This window comes from Cupressus sempervirens, chromosome 5 (assembly GCF_028749045.1).
Source record: "Cupressus sempervirens isolate cs-2001-9-10 chromosome 5, ASM2874904v1, whole genome shotgun sequence".
Lineage (NCBI taxonomy): Eukaryota > Viridiplantae > Streptophyta > Pinopsida > Cupressales > Cupressaceae > Cupressus > Cupressus sempervirens.
The window spans coordinates 632,035,722-632,060,567 of NC_143122.1; the positions used below are offsets into that span (position 1 = coordinate 632,035,722).

General features: G+C 35.3%; 1 protein-coding gene across 6 annotated transcripts in view; it reads right to left on the minus strand.

Annotated features, from left to right (window-relative positions):
* The window catches only part of LOC149557486 (uncharacterized), a 292,999-nt gene extending 274,353 nt beyond the window's left edge, over window positions 1-18,646 (minus strand). For 3 of the 6 annotated variants that reach the window (XR_016364886.1, XM_089832139.1, XM_089832143.1), the window contains exon 1: window positions 18,319-18,626. Coding sequence is in view for 5 of the 6 variants with exons in the window: in XM_089832139.1 (XP_089688265.1) it covers window positions 18,319-18,345 (27 nt within the window). In the remaining variant the exon portion in view is untranslated. Of the gene's footprint in view, window positions 1-18,318 lie in introns of all 6 variants that reach the window. The other 3 variants (XM_089832140.1, XM_089832142.1, XM_089832141.1) reach the window with 3 other exon arrangements.
* Between the last annotated feature and the right edge of the window lie 6,200 nt (window positions 18,647-24,846).

Here is a 24,846-nt window from a genome sequence, read left to right on the forward strand (position 1 = left end):
AAAGGGTCAAATTCAGACTTAGAATGATGGATTGCATGTAGACAAAGATGGGGCCTTTCTCTAAATGTCCAAGAATGCAAGTTGAATGCATATGGATGTGCAAAATGATAACTTTAGTATTTAAAAGTGTGACCTTTTACCAAAATTGGATTCACTAGAGGTAATTACATGTAGATAAAATGCATCATTTTTACTTGAGATAAATATGTAATTTGGTTTGGAGGATGCAACTGCATGTGTTATAGGATGGAGTTTTGGAAAATGGATCGGCATGGAAGATGAAAGCATGTATATACACTAGCATTCTTGGGTGGAAATCCTCAACTTTTTCCAAAAGCCAATCAAAACAAGCAACAAACAAGAAAAAAAAAACTGAAAACAAAACAAAAATTTACTTCTTGCTTTTGACTCAAACTTGACAAACCTTAAAAATCTCTCTTTACATGCAATTTCGTTTTCAGAGTTGAAGACTTTTGCATTTGCAACAAGAAGAAGATTTCAAACTTATTTAAAGACTAAATGCAAAAAATCAGGGCTGCATTTGAAGTAATTTTGAACAAATGGACAAAAGTGAGCCAAAGAGTGCAGTATTTTAGCAAAACAAGTAAAAAATGCAAATAAAGTTGAGTCCTTATATTCGAAGACCAGGCTCTCCAAGTGCATTTGCATGTAAAAAACAAAAACCTTAGAAAAATTCAAAATTTTAAGGCAAATAGTGATCACTAAGGGCAAACGCATGTGCATGCATGAGCAAGATGTTATTACAACTTTCTTTCTCCACAAATGTTTGAAGCAAATCGGATTTAGAAGGCTCTATGACATGGGCATTTTTACCTTCAAAAAGCAAATTGTGGTCTTCAAAGCCATTTGAACGCAAACATTTTTATATTATCGCATATATTTGGGAGTTTTTTATGCAAATCGTGCCCTAGTGATGCACATGTCTCAAACGTTTTTTAAGTCCAAGAGGAAAAATGTGGACTTGGGAAGCATTTGCATGGACTCAAAGCCAAAATCACACCCTATGCAAACACATGTTTTAAATATGCACGTTTTTGTGGTTTTTAGTGCAAATCACACTCTTGGGCTGCCATTGCATGTGACGCCTAGCATGTATTTGGAGAAAAATGCCCTTCAAATGCTTTATATATGCAAATATTAGCAAGCTCTTAAATTGGGCTTTACAACCTTCAATGGTGACCTTGGTCCAACCCAGGTTTATGGAGCATCCAAATAAACGGGTTAGCCTTGTGGTTGCTTCTTGTCTCAATGAGATTATGCGAATAATATCTCCTACAACAGCCTACAAGGATGTGGTGTTGAAGAAAGTTTTGCAGTTGATAGTGAAGAACTTTAAGGGTTTACAAGTTAAAGGAATCCCTATGAGGGAGGAATAAATTAGCTTGACATGTGAGGGCACTAGTACACCTGATCATGTTTGTAGGAATCGTAATAACAAAGAGGAGGCTAAAGAAATTCAGACCAGCACAAGGAAAAATGTAGATAAGATGATTTCAGTTGTGGATAAGGAACATACAAGTTTCTATGTTGGTGATTTGGAGGTTAGCTTTGACAAACATGTCAATGAGGCTAGTTGTACTCAAAGTAATAGCATGTTGGAGTCTTTGTATAATGAGCCATTATGTAAAAATGAAAACATAGACACACTTTTTCCTTTGAATGCAAATCAAAGGAACAAGGGAATGGAGACCTGTGATTATGTTTTTGAGAGGGGTGATGAACCATAAATTTTTTATACGCGTGATATTAACTTCAATGCGCGTGATATTAACTTCAATGAACAGTCCAAGATGACACTACAAGACGATGAGTTGTATCAACATGACAATAATGAGATGCATGCCTCAAAGAACTAGCTAAAGGTTAGTAAAGACATGGTTGTGGCATTTTTTGTATGTTATGACAGCACTCACAAGATGGTTGAGGATCTCCATAGGAAGGCTCAAAAGGGAGTGATAGGAGATTTGCTTGTTGTTGATTTGCAGGTAGTCAAAACAGCCCTTGAATCTATGAAATTAAATTATTTATGTTTGCTTTCTAACAGGGATTATATTATAAAAGTTGCCGGAATATATGTTGATCAGTTGAGTAAAGGAAAGAATGAGATTATGGAGCTCAACAGGGAGCTTAAGTATGCTCATGAGGCATTGGATGATACACAGATTGCTCTTCAAGAAGCAAAAAATCAAGTTAGGATCACAAATCATTTTCGAGAGCATGATAGTAAAGAGAGGCAGTGTAATGTTTCGTTCGCTGTTTCTCTTCCTAGGGATCGATGTGATAGCATACAAATCTAAGATTGATCTAGCAATCTAACCCATTTATCGTACTGTGCACAAGAGAAGGGGTTGTCCGTATGGTGTTTGAAGCAAGTGGTATCTGTGGTCATACGGTGACAAGGTAATAATAGCTGGTCGTACGGTGACTTGAATGTACGGGATGGGCAATAGTCAAACAATTCGTACAGTATGGTGGTCGTACATCAACTAGTTGTACGGTGACAGGAGGTTAATGTCGAACGGATGGAATGGTCATACTTCAAACTAACCGTGGGAAGTGCAGAAGGTCGTACAATCAAACTAGGTGGTCGTACGGTGGTCTTACGAAGATAGTACGGTGAAGGAATGATGAAATGGAGGGTAAGAATGGGAGGTCGTACAATGTACGGTAGTGACTGGAGGTGGACAATCGGAGTTCGTAGGGTGATGCACAAAGAGTTTTTGCAGACTAACAGATAGTGTGAACCAATAGCAAGATTTAATGCAGATAATCAACAAATGGAAATACACAAGACAAAGGAGTAGATCAAACCAACATAATGGATACTCACAATATGATGATGCTCCGATTTGCCAAATTCGAGCGAAGTATTACAGGCGACGAAATAAGATGAGGGTTGATTCCCACCGAAACCGAGATGACCAATTAGGGAAGATCTTTCACTTCCGAAATGGCGAACAACAGAGAATCCTAACAAGAATTCGCAATACAGAGAAAATAATCCAAATTGCATATCTAATGACTACCTATAAGCCGTGCTTAAATACCCGTCAGGGAAAACTTTTCGAAGGTGTACAAAGATAGCTGACGGCAACACAAACTACGGAAACAAAATAAAAATGGGTCCGAGATACATTAAATCAATCAGCCCATTACAATAGTTTGATAAAAGATTTATTTTATAACGGAAACATTACAGGCAGAAGTTTTTCCAAGAAGTAATTAATGAACTTGATAGCAATCAATAGACATATGACTTGGATAGTTGCCCCAAAAGACCAAGTACCAAAATTTCATATCACTTTTAGCTTGTGGACAACCCTTTGTTTGAAGTAGATGATGATTGAATAATGGAGAATCTGCTATTCGAGTCTAATGATGGCACACTCATTGACTTTGGTCAAGAGTTTCGGATTGATATTTGTTGCAATCAAGAGGTTGTTGCCTTGACAGAGGGACATAATGTTGATTACAAATCAGCCTTGGATAGAGATGTAGCGAGCAATATAGTTAGACTGCATATAGTGAGAGGATCAGCGTTCTAGCAGTTGTGAAACTGGGATACCCCACTTATTATAGGCACAAAGCAGCAAGATATTACAGATAGTTGGGAAGTTGGATGGCCCTTTTGTTTGTGGGATCTATGAGGAACATTCCCATGGTTCATAATGTTTCCAGGAGTTGGTTGGTACATAGTTGAGTTCCCACAATTATTTGACCATAGTGGTGCTTGTGATCCCAATTGGAGTGACATTCTCAGTAGGATTGAAGATCATCTTGTATATGATGGTAGCACACGTCAAGTTGAACATGCACATAGGATGGTTTGGGATATTGACATTAGCATGCTTGATGTATCGTTATCAGGGGAAGAAGATGAATGGCTTTGCAGTTCTCAGTCCTTCATTCATATCATAGTGGCACAGTGGGTTGTCAAAGCATTATTCAGGATGTTGATATGGGACCCAAGTATCATGGTCGCATGCTTGCAATTGTTTGAGGGTAAACAATTCTCAAGAGGGAAAGGATTGTAATGTCCCCTTTTTCTAGGACATTAGAAATTGATAGACCAATCCAATATATGACCTTTGAGGATGTAATAGAGAATTATTAAGTCAATTTTAATTAAAGGAGAGAGAATAAGAGATGAGGGGCATTGGGGACAGGGACAAGAATACAAAAGTCGAAGAGTCGCAGGTTGAGTCTTTAAAAGATGAAGGAGAAGCTCATTTTTTCATGCTTGGTTTATGATTCAGATTTTAGTTTCTCTCTTGAGAGAGTTATTTGGAAAGCTTCAGCTTTCATCTAGCTTGAGGACGTAAACCCTCGTACCAGTAGACAATGGATGCCAGCCCATTGTCCGTGGAGATGTCACATCAAGTGTCTCGCATGTACTTAAAAGTTCTTTTCTTAGTATTCCAATCTGACTGTAAAAATTGAGTTTAAGATTGAATTTTTGAATGCTAGTTATTGTATTGCTAATATATAATGCAATAATATATTCTACGGTATTTTATAAGAATCTACTGGTTTATATTGTTGGTTTATAATGCATCTTCATATGTTTATGTTCTGAAAATTATCTTGAGATAAAATCCAGCAAATATCCATTGGGGATATTTCATTAATTCATCTTATTAGAACCTTCTTAGAACCCTAAGATAAAATCGGGCAAATATCCATTGGGGATTGTTAGAACCTTCTTATTGACTCGAATGCATTCATCAATTCATCTTTCACCTTGAGGATGGTAAGATCAAAGCTCTGATATCATTTGTAATGTCCTTGTTCAATACCCTAGTTTTTTCTCTATAATTACATTTCCAATGTAAAGAAGGAAATAGAATAGAGTTAGCAACATCATTTACCAATTGTCGGATAAGATATATCCTAGTTGAGACCCTACAATTATGTTAGGTAATGATTTAAACATAATCCAAAAAATGTGTCTTTCCTACTAAGGTTAGGAACATTAACTATAGCATATGATATAACTAATTTCATTGATGGATTTCCTTGAAAAGATGTATACGGAGCCTTGAGCCTATTCCTTTCCATCAAGTCCAAAGCATGGAATGACACCTATCATTCACCCTCCCACAATAGTGCTTACCACTACTAAAATGGAACTTAGGTGCTACTTGCATTCCTTACATGTATTTCACAATAATGTGCATGAGGAATTCCCTTAAAGCCTTTCCCAACAATCCATCCCCATTACGGAGTACAATGGAAGGCACCTTAAGGATGTCCATCAAGCCCAAGAGCATAAAATGACACCCTCCATTTGGCCTTCCAGCCCCTCTTGGGTCACCACTACTCGAATTGACCTTGCTACTTGCATTCCTTGCATTTATCATGTCCCCCCTCCATAATGGGACGCCTTAATGGTTGTAGGTCTTAAGGGAATCTTTCATCATTACAAATTATGCAAATATTTCTGCTTCTTATCCAATGAGAGACAAGATAATCAATCAGCAAGGTCAGAATGCTCTATACATCATACCAATGCCTTGAACACTGCTCACTAAATAATAAGAATGCCGATCTCTTGCTCAGTCACATGCTTATTCCCTCTTCGAATCCTTGCTGACTTTTCCTATTTTAGTTTATTATCCTCTAGTTCCCTCAAGAGATGTGATCTTTGGAGGTAACTACCCATCCATAAGGGATTTTGTCCTTTGTTAGTGATACCTCTTCATAACTATTATTCATCACAAACACTTTCTTTTCATACTTGAACCGCTAGAGTGGAGTTGTTCTTCTTTTTTCTAGGCAACCTTTAGGATCCGCCTTGATGATCTGCCCTTAATCACCTTGAAGGATCGTTCTACTTCTGCCTTATGTCTGTTCTTTGCTCTACTTGAAAATCTGATTATATTTTCTCTTAGATCTGCTAGAAGTATTCACAAAGATCTTATTTAATAATCTTTCTCCTCTCAAACAAATCTATTGCTCTATCAATTATATCTCCCTCTTTCTCCTCCTCAAGTGAAACCTTCTTCCCTTCAGATCTTCCAGTGTAAGGGAAAGGTCACATATCTTCATGTTTGTCTATGGCAAGAGCACAAATTTTCACAATTAGCACCCTTCGGAAGTATACAACCCTTCAAAATAACTGGCCTTTGAAACAGTAACTTCCTCATTTACTTTTCATTCTTTTATTAATCATTCCTAGATTCCTATGTTCCATTCTTTCTTACTTCATTTTTTAACCCTCAAATGAAGTTCGCTTTCTCCCTTTTATATCTCATGTTTGAGGAAGACACGGCATTTCAATTCATGTCTTTTCACCCTTCATTTAATTTATTAGCTAAATTTTAATTTTTTTTTAATTTTATTCTTTAAAATTTTTTTTTTAAAATTATTGTTGTTTATTATGAAATCCTATTGCAAGAAGGGAACATGACAGTGGCAACCCAAGGGCAATTGTTACATGGTTATCCTCTCTAGTCAAGAACTAAATCTATGCTAGGTGTTGAAACTTGAAGTAGGAGAGGATGCCAAAATCAAACTATCACAAATCAACCTTGGAGTTGGAAGGAAGTTTGCTTAGCATCATGTTGGGAGGAAATTTTGCAACCGACAATTTTGTGAAAATCCAATGGCAAAATAGGATAACCAGCCAAAGCGTATGAGACATAGTCTCTCCTACCTTAAAGGGAAGGCTCCCACTTCCCACCGTTCCTTGGATCAACACAAGGTAAGCAAGAAGTTAAGAGATTTTGAAAGGGTGTTACCAATATTCTTTCCTCTTAACTTTCAAGAAAGAAACCACTTACCCGCAGAGCAAGTAACAAGCAAGATGTAATCTTTAACTAGACTTCTATCTAAAGCTGGAAATAGTGATACCAATAAACCAACACTAACTCAAAGGCTAGTTGAAAGAGTACCAATTTCGCTCTAAGTCCAGTTTTAATCTAGTCTATAAGAATCACCTTTACCATTGGGGCTCAAAGACTTCTAGAGTAAAGAATTCTAACATTTTGTGGATTAAGAAGATAATACAAGGTACAGTCAAAGCTCCTAGTCTATGTATTACCACAATCACTTCTAGTCAAAGCTTCGAATCCGACTATTACTTAACTCACTATGCTCTATTATTGAACACACAATAATAACATGAATCAAAGGCAATAGGCACAAATTACAGTCAAAGCTTCTAATTTGCTCTATCACAATTGTCTTCAATCAAAGCTTTGAATCCAATTGCTTCTTTTATTCACTTTTGTCCCAAATTGGTACTACACAATCAAAGTTATGCTTGCACAAGTTTGGCAGAGCTTTCTTGCATACAACAAAAGATGATTTTTACAATGAGGGGGCCACTCCTTATATAGGAAAAAGAAGTGAGCAAAAGGAGGAAAAAGTGGGAGCAACTCAACCAACTTTGACCCAGTCTAACTAGGAAAGAAGAATTATTGGATTACATGTCTGATAATCGGATTATATGCGATTGCATTACATGCATTTGAAGAAAATGTTTAACTTGTTGGTTTTGAAAGAATCAATTCTGTAAACTATCAACAAAAGCCTTGTACTTCGTGATGATCGCAGGATCGGGGATCCCTGTATTCTGCACCACTACATTCTCTTTGATGAGTTTCTTGTTCTAGTTGTCGTGAATTCTTATTTGTAGACTAGCACATTCTAGAGTCTGACACTTTGAAAACCTTCTCAATGGTGTTCGGATGTAAACTCGAAACAACTTTCCATTAGCACCTTTAACTATGTTATTTATTTTGAAGCAAAGTGCTTGGCCCATTCCCACAAGAACTCAGGTTCTAGAGCAGCCACTAGGAAAGTGGGGACCAAACGAATCATTGCTTCCTTGGATTTGAAGCATGTCTTTTTGACGAGATGTCACTATTCTTGGAAGAAGTTTCTGGCATATCTTGAAAAGTGTGCCGCAACATGAAGATGAAAACATTTTCCAAAGAGATTGGATCCATTAAAACTTTGGGATTTGAGTTACAATGACGGATCCATGAAGGATGAGTGTTCAAAGTATGGACTAGATACTTATGAAACACATATGATGGCTGGAAATGAACCAGAAAGAATATGTATTTGGGTGAAATGGGCCAAAATTGGACTTTCAAGGGTGAATTGCATGTGGGCAAAGATGGGTTTTTGTGGGTATGGCCAAGAATGCAAGTTGGGATGCATACGGATGTGTGCAAATGGCAACTTTGATGTCTAAAAGTGTGACCTTTTACCAAAATCAGGTTCTCTAGATGTAATTACATGTAAAGTGATTTACATGTAATTGTGTTTGATGAAAGCATGTAATTAGGTTCGAAGGATGGAATTACATGTAAGTTTAGGTTCGAAGGATGGAATTACATGTAAGTGGGCATGGAGCTAATTGCATGTAAATGCGGATGAAGAATCGAATTACATGTAAATGCTCCTGGAATGTAATTGCATATATTGGGAAATGGATGCAATATGCTTTGACATGTGTTGGTGAAATATGAAAAGATGTGATGCGCTTGCCTGAAAAGGTGTAAAATGCTCTTGCATTCTTGGGAAAGAATCCTCAATTTTCTTCCAAAAAAGGAAATCAAACAAGCAAGCAAACAAGCAGCAAAAATATGCACAAAAAAAACATATCTTTGGTTTTTTACTCAAACATGACAAATATCAAGTTGCTCTCCTATATGCAATTTCAAAATTGGAATTTAAGGAAATTCCAAGCATTTGAAAATAGAAGTTTTCATCTTATTTAAAAGAAATTTGCGAAATACATAGCATATTTTTCAACAAGTGTACAATGATAGCAAAGGTTTGAAAACCTCTACATACTTGGAGATCAAAGAGCCAAATATGGAAGATTGATAGGTTTGAATAATTGACTTTCCTCCAAATTTGAATTTCCAAACAACCACATGACCTTTTCAATGCTTGCAAATGATGGCTTTGAATGATCAATGCATGAGGCATTTTTGTATGCAAATGCCAAATACATGATTCTTAGAACCTCAAAGTGTAAAATGTTTTTGAGAAATTCGTGTATATGGGACGTTTTTGGGTAAAAACCTCCCCTCTAGATGAATGTGTATGGGTCATTAAAGGTCAAAAACATGGATTTCAAATGCACTAGTATGCATTAAAATTCAAAAATGTGCCTTCTAGATCCAAACGCATGAGCTAGAAATGCCATTTTCTGGGCGTTTTTAGCAAAAATGTGCCTAAAATGCATATATATTGGTCATTTTTGACTTGTGAATGCAAAAACGTCTTCTCTAAATGATATAGCATGGATCTAGATGCAAAAAATTGGCTCCAAAATGCAAAAACGTAGATGAAAACCCAATATTTTGGGCATTTTTAGCAAAAACGTGCCCTAAAAATGCATGTATTTGAGTCATTTTTGGCTTGGAAACGCAAAATCGTGGTCTCCAATGTTAAATCTAGAGCCCAAAAATCAAAGATGATAAACAACAATAAGAAAGGAGCCAAAACTAAAACAATAAACACCAAAAATATCCTAGGTTTAAAGATGATAAACAACAATAAGAAAGGAGCCAAAAGTGAAACAATAATACCAAAAATATACTGCGAAATCCCCTCTAGAATGAAGGGAAAAATCCAGCTACACAACAAAAATATCATTTTATTGATCATAAAGGTTCAAGTGTACAATGCTTATCACTAGGTGCAGTATATATAACTTAAGGAGAGACTCTTCACATTCCAACCAAAGGTCTCTCCAATTTCCCAAAACGTGACTCTTTTTTACACTAACAATTACAACTCTTCAAGTTTCTAGCCTCAATGCATGTCGAATGACACGTCATTACATTTAATATTACAATTTAAACATAAGTGTCCTTTTTAGCTGAAGATAACAATAACCATAATAACATCCATTTTTCCAGAGATAAAGTTCTCTATCGCAACTACAATCTTCAACACTCACTCTTAGTCAAAGATTGATCTTTAGTTGAACAATCACACAAGACTGCAACCAAAATGTCAATGATAAAATCTCATCACATAGATCCTATAAAATTCATGGAATCACTCACATGAAAACCTATAACAATTGCTCATAATCATGGAATCACTCAACATGACAGATTTGTAAGACTCGCAGCTAAGCCTTTAATCACGAACTCTCTCAACGTGAACTGGCACGAAATCTCTCAACATGACATTCAACTCCCATCACGGAATCTCTCAACGTGATGACATCATGGAATCTCTCAACGTGATGACATCACGGACTCTCTCAACATGTTCACTATCGCATAGTGAAAGAGTTATCATAGCTGATCTTACAATATCATTTATTCAAACAAGAATAGAAATAGGCATAATAAAAGCAAGACTTAGTTCCATTTAAGTTTCAAATTTTACAAATACAATAAGCATCACAATCATATATGAGAATGAAGGGGATTCCATAAACATTCCCTCTTAATTATGAAGCCTCTCTCTGAAGCTAAAATCTCCCTCTATAGTTCAACATCTCCCTCTAGAGCTATAATCCTTATCTTGTTGCATCTTGCAACCAAGAGAGATAAATCTAAAAATAACCCATTATATATATTAGTTCATAGTCAATATGAAAACTTATCTTTTGATTCCATATGATTTCTTGTAGACAATAGTTTCTGTAAAATTTGGCAAAGACATTCACCTCTCATAAGATAATAAGAATCTACCAAATTGACATCGTAGATGTCCATGATATCAAAATCAGATTCCTATGTCAATGCTCAAACTCCATTGGTTAAAATAATTCTGAACCTTTGCTAAATAGTTAGGAAAAATAAAATAACGATACTTTGCCCCCTCTACATCTCATGAAGAGATCAATAGAAGAACAAAAAGAAGTCCAATGAGAGGTCAAGAGCATCATAATGATCATAGAAAAGGATGGCAAGTATCTCCTGTGAGAAAATTCTTCCACAATCCCGTATATCACTGATCCTACTACAAGCACCACTGCCCATGACCAAGATGCCATATTTTTCAACCTTCAAAATCTTCAATCAATCATATCATATTAGTACGCTGACATGTTCCTACAACTTCACAAACCTCTCAAATATATTATTTCCAAAAAAAATCAAGATAAATACTCATCAAAATCTTAGTATGCAAAAATGATTAAAATGCTTTAAACAACAAGACTTATCTGAACAAATATTGATGATGATTATTGATAGAAAATTGAACTCCCTTCCGCAATTTCAATACTTTTATTCTATAGAAACTCTAACTGAGTTCTCACCAGATTTGCAATAATACATAGGTGGAAGTTTGAACTCGGAACCTTGTGGTGCCAATTATGGATGAAGCACGCAAAGAGGGTATGATGAGAGCAGAAACCATTTCTCAATGGCCAAATAAAAACCTCAGAGATGAAATGACCTGTTATGATGGTGGAATCTAGACTGAAAGTTGTTTTCAATGGCTTTGCCAAGACATAAAATTTATGATCATAATCCGCATGATGACCAAAACAACAAAAAAGCTCAAAGCTCCACAGAAAAGCCTCCTCTAATGAAATGGGTACCAAAGTAGGCACGCTGAGAGGAACATTTCTTTATCAACGAATAAGGAACATAAATGCTATGTCATTACACAAGATATCAATGGACACATCAACGTTGTCAAGACATAAAAATAAAATAAAAGCAAACACGGATGCCACATATATGCACATAACATGTGGAGTCTCAAAACTAACAAAAAGATAGAGCCAACGTGTCAAAGTGAATAAATGATGGAAGCACAATCATAAACAGAGGAGACATCGGTTACAAACAATATCAAATTTGCCTTTCTCAAAGACAACGAAAAACCACTTATTGAAAGTTGCATGATATAGGAATAATATTAATCTCGTGAATTGATATAACCCTACTTCTTCCTTTGATAAAAAAATGATACTCCTTAATCATTATCTTTTCATAAGAGTATTCATAAATACAACCAACCCTTCTAACCAGAGTCCATTGTTACTATATGCCGAAAAGAGAGCATGATGGTCCCATCACATGGGTCAAGGAGTTTCTTTCAAACTACCTCAAACTGGGAATGAATACATGTCTGAAGCACTTGTCCCACTTAGTACTTGATCATTCTATAAACACTCAATTAAGCTATTGATTGAACCAGTACTAGTACTACCATCCTGACCCCAATAGCCAAATTAATTAAAAATAACAATGATTACTAAAATCGATGAACAACGAGATAGCTAGAGCTTGCACATCTAATGAATTTATCATCCTCTTTTGGGTTGTTCTACATGGGAATTGAAGTAACCCACCTATTTGCATTGTTTTTTCCAATTTCTTTGCTTGAGGATTATCTTGTCACTCCAAGATGCTTCACATTGAATTGGAAGTATTTTAAAAAGCCCGCTACTTCCTTCTCCTCCAACATGTAACTAATGATAACGATCAGGCAAAGCTAACACCAATCCCAACCCATCAAACCATAGCTCTATTAGTTGAATCAAAGTTCAAAGAGGATGTTATCTTTCTAGCTCTGATACCATGTTAAATTTAGAGCCCAGAAATCAAAGATGATAAACAACAATAAGAAAGAAGCCAAAATTGAAACAATAAACACCAAAAATATCTTGGGAAAAACCAAGCCATACAACAAAAATATCATTTTATCTATCATAAAGGTTCAAGCGTACAATGCCTATCACTAGATGCAATATATATAACTTAATGAGAGACCCTTCACATTCCAACCGAAGGTCTCTCCAATTTCCCAAAATGTGACTCTTTATTACACTAACAATTACAACTCTTAAAGTTTCTAAGCCTCAATGCATTATGAATGGCACATGTCATTATATTTAATATTACAATTTAAACATAAGTGTCCTTTTCAACTGAAGATAACAATAACGGTAATAACATCCATATTTCCAGAGATAAAGATCTTTATTGCAACTACAATCTTCAACATCCAATAGCATTTACATGCATCAAAATGCCCAAACGCACTCTATTGGAGAGTTTGCATATTCAAATGCATGTATTTGGAGCTCAAGAAGGCCAAAATGCACTCACTCAGCCCTTTTGCATATATTAAAAAGCATGTAAATGGAGTCAGGAGGCAAATCACACTCTATTGGAGCCTTTTCATGTTTTAAAATGGATACATTCTTGGGAAAGATGGGAAATTGCATTCTCTATGTGCTATTACACGTTTTAAAATGCACACATAACAAACAATGTAGATCACACTCTCCCATATTTTAAAAACATGTAATATGAATAAGAATGCAAATCGCACTCTCCGTCCTCCATTACATATTTTAAAAATATGCATCATGTAATCTACATTGAGCAATTTTGGCCTTAGAAGGCAAAATCATGGACTCAAAATGCATTTACATGTAACACTTTAATATGTAAAAGACCATTTTCATGCAAATCGCACTCTTGGAGGTCCATTACATGTTTTAAAAACTTGGCTTTTACTTGTTTATCTATTTTAAAATTGCCTTTCGAGTGCAAATCACACTTTCTCAAGGCAATTACATGTAAACATGTGAAATGGGTTGAAAGTTGTTTTCGCACAACTTAAGTGATCAATTAAGCACATGTTTAATTAATTTTTGAGAAAATATCACATAATTTGGTCAAAAATGACATTTACACTATACAATTAATATATCATGTGGAAATATTATTCAAAAAGAAATATTTAACTTAGATGTTTAAACATGAAGTAACTCAAAAATAAATAAAACGATATAGTTAATGAAGTCACTTAAGTGAAAGATTAAAAAGCAACTCAACATGAAAATATAACATAAAGTGCTCTATAGTCACTTAAGCGATAAATTTAAATGATAAGGTAACATAAAAACATAACATAAAGTGACTTTATGTTACATTTTCCAAAAAGTGAATGTCAACATTAAAATATAACATGATATTTTAAATATGCAATTGAATCTGGAGAGTCCACATTTTGGGCACTTAAATGACCATATATTTTGACTGCCAAGTCCGATTAAGCCCTAAGATATACCAAATCGAAAGGAAAACCGAAAGCAAGGGATTGAACAAAACCAAAAGACCAAAAGCAAACAAACACAAACTCAAAAATGTGAAATAGGATGTTTTAAGACTTCAAAAATCAAGCATAAGCTTAATAAAATGAAAAATGAAAAGGACTTGACAAAAGCCTTCAATAAAATGATTCATTATACAAATTGGGGTTGATTGATTGATCAATGTTAGCCAATTAAATAATGAACTATCTCAGAGAAATGTGAAACTAAGTTGAAAAAGTTTTGTACTATTACCTACATTTTGTGGTGATAAAATGCAGGACAAGACATCAAAACCTGTTGTCGATTGGTATAAGAGGATGAGAATTACGGAGTTCATCACCCATTTGTCAACTTTAAATTAAATGTAAAAGAATCTCTTGATGTTAGATGACTGTTTTAAATGTTTCTGCACTAGGTGACGTAATTCTTTATTTATTAGGTTGTTGAATCGTTAAGACTTTTTTAGGCACTTCTGGGTACGAAACATACCTGAATCTGATTCTGAAAGGAATCTCCTGTGGGTACACATCTGGGATTTGTGTTAATAAAGGCTAAAATGTTTAGTGATTCTAGTTTGATCTTTTAGGAAAAATTTAGACCTAGACTACTGATTAGCAAACTCGGAACTTATCTACCATGAGATTCTGGCTTGATCTTCTTGATATAGAAACTTGAATTTAAATTAGAATGATATGTTTCAAAGTTTGAAATTTGTAATGGTTTTGTTTAGCATAAGTATAGGTATATGATATTCTAAACTTAATTCTATTTTAAGCTGCATGTATAGACACATACATACATATACATGCAGATACACATATGCATACATGCATGCATAAATACATATATTTGTATGAACATACCAAAAACATACCCAAACCCCTATAAAAATTTCTGCAGTATCAGCGGTCTGTACCCACATACCTATACCTGGTTCCGATTTCTAATTCGACAAATTAGGCTATACTTGATTTTTACTTCACTCTTCTTCTAATCATTTTCCTTCTTTTTGCAGTCTCCCATCCCTCTCCATCCATTTTCCTCAACTTTCAAATCCATTGAAACTTCTTTCCATTCACTTTGTATCCTTCTTAGTTGACTTCTTCCCCTAGATTTTGTTTTCTTTTAATTTCCTTGTTAGATAACATCAACACTCGTCCATATTGTTTTTTCTCTCTCCCATGTCAGTCCCTTTCTTTTCGTTTCCATTTAGTGTTATTCTTTCAACTCCCTCTCCATTTAGTGTTATTTACCCCTTCCTAATAGGATTCTATTGTTTGTGGTTTATATCAGTTAGAATTCTTCCAGTGGACTATATTTCAGTATTTCATCATTATGATTAAAAATGTGGATTTGTGCTTAAAAGCCCACGAGGAGACAATCTAAGCTGTACTCCATTTCTCAACCCTTTGCCTGATTGGTATGAAGACAAAATAGTTTATATAATTTATTTGTTTACAGGGATGCTAAAGACTCAAAGGATCATGCCTACAGTTGCTAAATAATAGAAAACTATCCTCATAAATCTGTAAATGTATCAAGTATCCACGTGTAGGGCCTGTAGCTGCAATCTTGTATCAAACCAACAGTCTAAGTTAGTGACAAATGGACTTCTGCACCATGTCAATTGGACCTAGTTTTACTTTTGTAGTTTTCTCTGTCAAAGAGTTTTATCAATGTTAATGACACTATTGTGAAGCTCAAAGTATAGAAAATAGGATCCAGTCTTGTCTTGTAGGCTCTCGTCTTTGGTGCAATTACAAGATTCATCAACTTACCTAGATCAACTTGATCCTGGATCTGGGTGCTATGTCATCCCTTGGAGCTGACAGTAGCAAAAGTAAGAACCAATAAATGTCCCAAGTAAAGGCTTTTGGTATTATAGAGAATTGGAAAACATAAAAAATAGCAATGCTCCACGGGGACACCCTGCACCTATCCCGGCAACGGTACGGGGACGTGAGGAAGGGAATTTCCTGTCCCCAAATTCATTTCCTTTTTTGAAAAATGGGGACATTTCAGAAACGGCGCTTTGAGAATAGCAGGGTATTGGGGTATGGCTAGAAGTCTTCGGGACGGCCAAAAATCCCCTATCAATCCCAGGGAATTCTAGCCATCCCCTATCAATCCCAGGGATTTTTGGACTGTAAATGTTAAAAAATAAGACATTAAAATTTGAAAAAAAGGCTGGCTGATCCCCAAAGACACACAAACCACATGTCATACCAAAACCTAATCTAAACATAAAATAACCAAAAAATGAAAAAGAAATTCACTTTCATATTCACAAAGGAAGAGAGCAGCAAGAGGAGGAGCACCTAGTCAAGGAGTGAACAAGGGTTGAAAGAGATAGTTATGGCATCAAATTTACTTGATTTAGACTCTTAGACTAACCATCTATTGATTATGGACAGTTATAAATTATTGCAATCTTCTACGCTTACTGTTTAGTAGTTTAGTTATAGTATTTACATTTTAAAATCATTATGGGCAGCTGATTATGGAGTTGGACATCTATGTTATTGTTTACTGTTTAGTATTATATTATTTTAGTTATAATATAATGTCCATTGTTTACATTTCAATATTTTACATCATTTCATGCATGAAATTTGGAGCCTTTGAGCATTTTTGCTCTTTATGTGTGCCATTATTTTAGAATGAAAGTATTTGAATTTTGTTATTTTGCTTTGTATTGAGCTTCTAAAATGTCTATGGTGAATGGTTTATCAATGTTATGAAATGCATATTTGAATTCTCTCTCTATATATAAACTCTCATATTTTTCTAACAGCCATCCCTTGACGCCCTATCCTCTAAATTTTGGCTTTGAGCCGTACCCATACCAAAAACATGCCCCCATCCCCTAAAACTCCCAATCCCAAAAACTTTGTGGAACATAGAAATATAAAGAATGACATATTTAGTTTGCAAACCAACAACGTCATTTGGAGCAGAAAGTGTTTTTCCAACTTATGGACAAGCGTCCATTTCTACAGGGGATAGAACTTTCTACTCCAAAAGGGCTTTGGTTAGTTGAAAGGTGCCTTTTAAGCAGAATCATGATTCAGGAAGACCTCCAAGGAAGTTCCTCTCTTCTTTTGGGTCCATTGTTCCACACAACTCAAAAGTGACAATTTATTTGTTAGACAGAATCACAATCACAAAAGGATGAATAGGCAGGACATAGCCTAAATGAATGTCAAACCTCAACAAAGGCATAATAAACTATCTAGATGAAAATTTAATACTCTATAGCAATAATTGCAAGGAAGAAAACACTTAGAAAATAGAAAAGTTGTATCAGAGCATTTAAACTTGCTTGTGAGCATTCTAAAAGGCTTATATAAGGGCCAATATAAAGAAAAGATCCTCATTGCTCAAATAAGGATTAGCTCCTATAGGCTCAAATGTTAGAAAGGTAGATGGATGACAACAAAACAAAAATGAAAAACAATTTATGTTTTTTTGCACCACAGAGGTACTTAAAAAAAGGTGCGGTTGATCTCTAAATGCCCAAGGCTCAAGGACATCCAAGCCAAATATGAAAGGACATTAAAAATCGACTCCACATCAGAAATTTTCAAAGAAAACAGATCAAATGGATTGGAAAAAGTAGTAATCTAAATCAGCAAGAAACCTTCTAAAGGACACCACATTTCCATGGATCCTTAAGAATTGTAGAGATCGGTGCAATCGGTGGTCCCATAACCATTCTGGTCTCGTGAATGTGACTAAAATAAAATAATTTCAAAAACTACATCTGAAAAAAATACTAAATAGCCATGTCTACACACTACTGCCTTATTCACAATGTCACAGGAAGACTTGAATGTTCAATTTCTGCCCCTTTATCTACCAATTACAAAGCCAGCCTATCGAAATTCGATGGACATTAATTGCCAGCGACAAACATATACAGATGCCATAAGTATTAACGCTGTATCAATTTTTAACGTCCAGCTTCAAATAATGACAAATAATTTAATTAATGCACCAGAAAAGGCATTTCTCGCATTAAAGAAATGCATCTTCAATGCGTTCAACTGTTCCAATTATAATTACTCTTAACTGTGATCAAACAAAAAGCGAAATATTTCTAGTATGAATAAAAATACAGGTTTCCGCTGTCATATCCCTACTTTTCTATATCGAATGGAGATTTCAGGGTTACTTACTACTATGACAGAGTAAATTTTAGTAGATTAAACATTTAAAAAACCGTTTTAAAGCAGAAAAATAACTCAACTAACCGTGACAATTGACTGTGACTCATCCATCGCAATTGTTGACAAGCCCTAACTTTTTAATTCACCTTCTCGTTATAATGAATGGCCAAACCGTCGAATATAAATGCTGGGGCAGAGTTTTAATTTTATTTTAGGCTTGGAGCTATTTTACAAAATCAAACTGGTCTTGAGAGCAGAACTCTATGGTGCTCTACTGAACAAAAACCCTTGCCCGTTCATTTCATATTTTTCTTTTCATGTTTTCTTCCTGCATATTATCATCAGAGTGTACAGATGAAAGTGTCTCTGGTGTTTAGCAACAACCACTGTTTCCTTTGAGTTAATAAACCTTGCGACAGTTTTATTATTATTATTATTATTTGGTAGACGTGTACAGTGATCTCAACTCATTTCACAATTAGCGTTTCACTCCTCCAATTCTCTTTTTTAATTTTATTTTTTTTTAAATAAAATTCCACATTAAATTAAATCAACTCAAAAATAGAAATTATGACTTTTCGTCTTCCTGCTTTGTCTGCTTGCCATTTCACTTGGTTTCAAGATGTCGTCCCCATATGATGCTTGTATGAAATGTGATTTCTATTACTAGTGTCACTGAAACATCCTCCCAAAAAATCTCAGAATTAAGCTTCAACTGGCAATGGAAGAAGATACACTTTCTTCTTCCTTGGATGATGCGGCGCTGGATGTCATGCTTATTGTGCATCCTTACTCTATTCGTTGCACGATTCACACCATTATTGGGGAGGAGTTCTTCTCTATGGATCTACTCTAATCAACTTTGCGGCTGGAAATTATTGCTTTCAAGGGGAATTTTGGGCTGATAATAAGTTGAAACAGGCGATATAGAGCTATGATTTGTAGGTTGGAAGTGTCTTGGTGGGTGGATTATTTTCAATATCCCAACTCATGCATAAACATGAAGTTTTGGCGACATACAAGGCATTGCAAAAGTCCTTCGAAAAGCATAACCCATGGTTCCTAACACAGACTTTGCAAGTCACGACATGGGTGTTGGGTCATTAGTTGGTTGAGCGTGTGAAGAAAATTGGGTTTGCATTACTTGATGTTTTGGGCTTACCAATATCTGACACACATGTCTTTTCTACTCACATGATGAAGCCTTCGGCCTCCCCAAACCAATTTGTTTGTGAACTAGGTACTCGATCTACCCCGGTTGCTACAATTCGGAGTGCACCTTCTTCCATTGATAAATCTGCTATCATCACTGAAGGTTTGAGTTCGGGCTGGGGGTTAATCCTTTACCATATTCGGACTTTGGTTGGGGTTATTCTCTACAACCTAGTATGCCTTCCACTTTTGTTGAGGGCACTTCTTGCGAGGATATGGAAGATATTAGTATAAAGGCTACCTTATTTTTTGTCTACTAACTTTTCCAACATCAAGCATGTTTTAAAACGTTGGTATTGTTTGCTGATCTTTGAGTCCTCCATGCCTGTTGTTCGACTTGGCTCTAAAAATGTAAAAAATCAAAGATTTTCGATTTTCGGTGGGAATACTCCTACTTTTTGTAATCTTGAATTACTCATCGATATAATATGTTGTAAATATCGATGATTTTCATTTGTACATATTGCGACGATACTAGGTTTTCTTTCTGGTTCTTTCCCAATTGAGCTCTTCAACTAGTCTATATATATATATATATATATATATATATATATATATATATATATATATATATATATATATATACACAGTGGCTCGTCCACTTTTGCCAAAAAAAATGTGAGTAGGAGTCACTCTGGGGTCTTTTGATGCCCAAAAGGAAAGGAAAGAGGCTTTTATGGGCTAAAACCCTAAAACAGAAATGTAAACAAATTGAGTGCAGGTAATAAAAGAGAAACCCTAAAGCAATCAATGTCATGAAAAAAGGAGGTTGATAGTCTTATTCATCCTTCTTTTTCTTTTTTATATTATTATAAAATAAAATTATTATTTTATTTTAGATTTTTTAACATTTAAATGTTATAAAATAAAATTATTATTTTATATAAATATAAGAAGAAGTTAAGAGGAAACACAATGTACCAAACAATAATAGATAATGATCAGTATCATTACTATATGTTTACGAGAGAATCTATATGTAGATGTATGAATCACTTAAAATTCTACATTTTTCCTAAGGTCAATTTAAATATTTGTTAGGTTTGATCAATATTAGAGAGGTATTATATCTATCCTCCTTAAAATGAGCATCAATAGTTCTTATGATGCCAACATTCCTATGGATATCATAAGTTTAACAAAGATTGTGGAGTGTAAAGTTGCAAAGAAGAAACTTGTGCCCATAAATAATGTCACTGTTGTCACTATAGTTAAAGGACGTTATTGTGTCAAATGGGATAGAATCGTGTACAATAACATTTATTAATACAAGGCTTGACCCTTTGGTGAAATGGTGGGACTTCTTGCTTGTAGTGCCTACAACCAAGGTTCAAGCTTGTTTCTCTTTACTCTGGTTCTCAATGGAGAGTTCTTTATCTTGATCCTTGGTGAAGTAGTGGTGCTTCTTACATGTACAACTTACAATCAAGGTTCAAGAAATTTTAAGTCTAACAAGGAGCCTCCAATTGCAAAACATGGAGCATTTGAGTAGGTGAGGGGATTTTTCAAATTCTATAAATGTGGGGATTTAGGATGAGGATGATGATCTAAGTGGAACTGATAGAATGTGGGAGGTGTTTCAGTGTTTGGGTGTCTGTGAGAGTGGGGTGTTTATTTCTAGGCTCTTGTGATAATCTTATGATGGGCTCTAGCTCCTCCTGCTCAAGATTTGCCCCTTAAAGTTGGAGAGAGTCTCTTTTGTATTGTACATTCAAATGTGGTTGGGGGACCTCTTGCTTTCTTCCTTTCTATAGTTGTCAAATTTCTTGTTTTCTACAAAGTATCTAAGGATAGTGCTTATGTATGCTCACTGCCTTCCATGAACACTTTGTTCGCTCCCCTACATGGGGAATTGGACATTATCCTATTGTTTTAGGACTATTTCATGGTGAATGGTGACCTAAGGGATACAATGAGCAGTTCTTATGGGTAGTCATTGGCTTTGGAGGTCAGTATATTCGACTTGGGTTTGGGTTTATTCAATGTAGCATCTCCTCTTGGCCATGCCCTGTTCAAATGTGTTCTAGGTACTTTTGTAGAAGCTTGTCATATCTACACTTTCTTCTAAACTTCTCATGTTGGCTTTAAGGGTGGATTCCAAGTTGTAAATGGTATTTATTTAAACTTTGTCCTTAGTTACCACTCATTTTTTCTCATTCGCTTCCCTCTAGCTAGAAGTAGAGTTGTTGTTTGTGTTTATGGAGGAGGTATTCTCTTCCTATGCTCTCTTCTCCTATAGGTAGCGACTATCATCATTTGATGGGATGCCCTTCCCTTGCTCTCCTTTCTTGGTGGTTTCTCTTCCTATTTGTAGGGGGTTTTTCTTTTTTAGAAACCTAAAGAGAACGATGCTTGGGTTGTTGGGGCCCTATGGCAAATTTTGGGTTTTTCATGCCCTCATTTGAAGTGGTTTTGGCTTTTTGTGGAAGTGGGTGCTTTTAGCCCCTTTGTTTTGGGCTATTGGGTCAGTGAAGTTTGGATGGTGGTTTAATTTCTCTTCTTTATGGTTGATTCCAATGTTTTATTAGACTTCAACTATGTGAGTTGTAGGGATTTACAAATGGATGGAAATGTGGTAATAGAGAAAGGGATTATGGGTATTCAAAGTACAATGGATGCCTCCTCCATGATCTTGTGCTATAGAGATTTTGTGGATGCCAATAGATGAGGCATACTCCCATTTATTGATGATGATATGTTGGGTTTTTTCTCCTTCCACTGATTTTGGATGCTTTACTTTTTGGTGAAAAAAATTATGACGGGTCATTTCCTAGGTGGCTCTGACTTTTGGTGGAGCTTCATGGGAATTTCCTGGTGAGGTTTTCTTTACTTTGTGTTATCAAATGATGGAAGTTGTTAATCCTTTTAATTCTATCTTTTCTTTTCTTATTTGGATTTTTCTTTTTAGTGTGTATGGATAGTGGCTTTATTGATTTTGGTAGGTAGTTAATTGCTAACAGTTTTCAAGGGCTCTATTTGGCCTATGGTTATTTTTGGGGGTGTTATTCTTATCAATATTGAGATAAGGTGTGTGACTACTAATGGTGTGCTACACATTGTGTTTGATTGTTCCTCTTGCATGGATTCAATCGAGGCAGTTGTGTTTCATATAAACATGGAGATGTGCTTCATGAAGGAGGATGCTTGGAACATTATATGGTCTCTTTTTTTCTAGTGGTGTTTAGATTTGGGTTGGATTTTCTATTATGGTTCTCTCCTTCTCTACTATTATAAAGGTAGGCTGCTTTTTAATTTAGGTGAAAAGAGGCTATGCTAAAGTGGGGTGTAGATTCTCTTTGTGGAGGTGGTCTCTATTGTTGGTTAGTGTTGGATACCTTGTGGTATTTATGAACATGGATTGGGGGGTCTTCCTTTTCCCTTGCACATTGGGACATTGAAAATATGATGTTACTTTGTTGTTATTGGCCTTTGTTTGCCATTTTTTGTAAGAGGCTAGGTGTGGGCCCTCGTTATCCAAGCTACTCCTTGAAGAAGAACTACTAAGTTTGTTGTTTGGGTATCACAGTGGTCCATTTTGGTATTTTCTAACACTTGCATTGATGAGCTACTTTTCTCCACACACCTTGATCTCTAGTAATGTAAGGGTTGTCCCCCTTATATGGTTTCTTAATATAAATCATTTATCACACAAAAGTGACAATGGTGGAGAAAATATGACTTGTATTTATAATACCAATTTCTATCCTAGTAGAGTCTAACAATACCAACCTTCTCAAAAAAAAAAAAAAATTCTAAACCTTATCTATTGTTGTGAAATTAATTTTCTTGCATTTAGTTTATTGCATCTTTGTACCTAGAATAAGATAGGCTTGCCTAGGTAAGCACTATTTGGGTGTATTTTCACATGACTTGTACTACACTTTCCTTGTTTGGTAGAGTTTCACTACAAACATAACTTATGTTATCTCACATTGGTTCTACATATACATCAATTAGTGTATCCTATATATGCATGTGATGTATAAAAAGGGGATCACCTTAAATCTTACTTTTCCCTAATTCATATATAACACATTATAATATTAAAAAAGCTCAGTATTAATCAAATCAACCTCACCCAGTAAAAGGGATGCTATTGAAAGATGTTTGTTTCTAGGGTTTATATTCCTTTGTTGTGTATAATTGGAAAAGGATGAATAGGATGAGTATGTCAAATGACTAAATAAAACAAAACAAATAATATACTCAGACTAAGAATAGGTGTAGAAAGAGATTAGGATATACTTGAATGCACCTAGTATTGAAATAGTGTAAAGGGAGGCCTGGATTTGATTTTTTAACTATCAAAATCGAAAAATTGGCAATAAGTGGTTTTTTGCTTGATCTTGAGGCCTCTATTTAACTACAAATCAAATTACACTTCTTTTTGAAGGTTACACAACGAATGGTTCAATCTATAACCAACCCCCCGCCCTCTGCACATAGACACAAAAAAAAATCCCAATTAAAATTTGAACTTATTATCTCATTTTCAGTATTTTATGCACCTACAAATCTAGTAATTTGTGCATGGGTGGCTATGTAGGGAGTTTCCTTCACCAACTCCTCATTTTGGTGATATTTTCCTCCATGGATAGTCATTGTGATAAATATAATGTATTTAGTGCTCATGAATATAGAATATGTCTAAACTGTTATAGGTTAAAATGCATAAATGCAATGTAAAGATCTACCTTAATGTGATAGTGATGTAGTGCAAGGCAGGAGAATCCCCAAAGGAGATGTCCTAGACCCAAGTAATAACCACACAGTGAAATATAAAGAATAAAATATATATTTAGAATAGAATTAGAAGATTTTCATTCCACATGTTTGGTTGTAAGGCCTTCTAGGATATCGCCAAATACACAAGCAAGTACAAAGATAATTCTAACCACTAGCTAGCTTAGATCCACAATCTCATAGAGAACTCTAAGAAGAATCTAAACTCATGCTTGCAAGCCACCAAGTAACCTTCTTGTTTCCCAAAGCCCGCACTTAGCTACTAGCTTTGCTCAACTTCTCTCCTCTCAGCTACTCCCTCTTCTCCATGTTGAATGATAGTGACTTAAGACATCACAAGACCCCCTACTTATACTAAACCAAGTCACATGTCGACCTACCAAGTTACATTAATTAAATACACCCTCAAGCAATAAGTCAATTTTGGCAACAAATGTTAAATACATGAAATAATTAAATACTTAGGACAAGCCCCAAGTTGACAATGCATAACTAACTCATAAGACCACATAAGAGTGTGTGTTCTTAGGCATAGATCCATGTGTCATCCAATGACCTAAATCCAAGAGCGCACATGCCAACTCCTTCAAATCAAAGCTCACAAAAATGATCTCCAAGTTTGCTAGTAAATCAAGAACACTCGACCAATAGTCACCA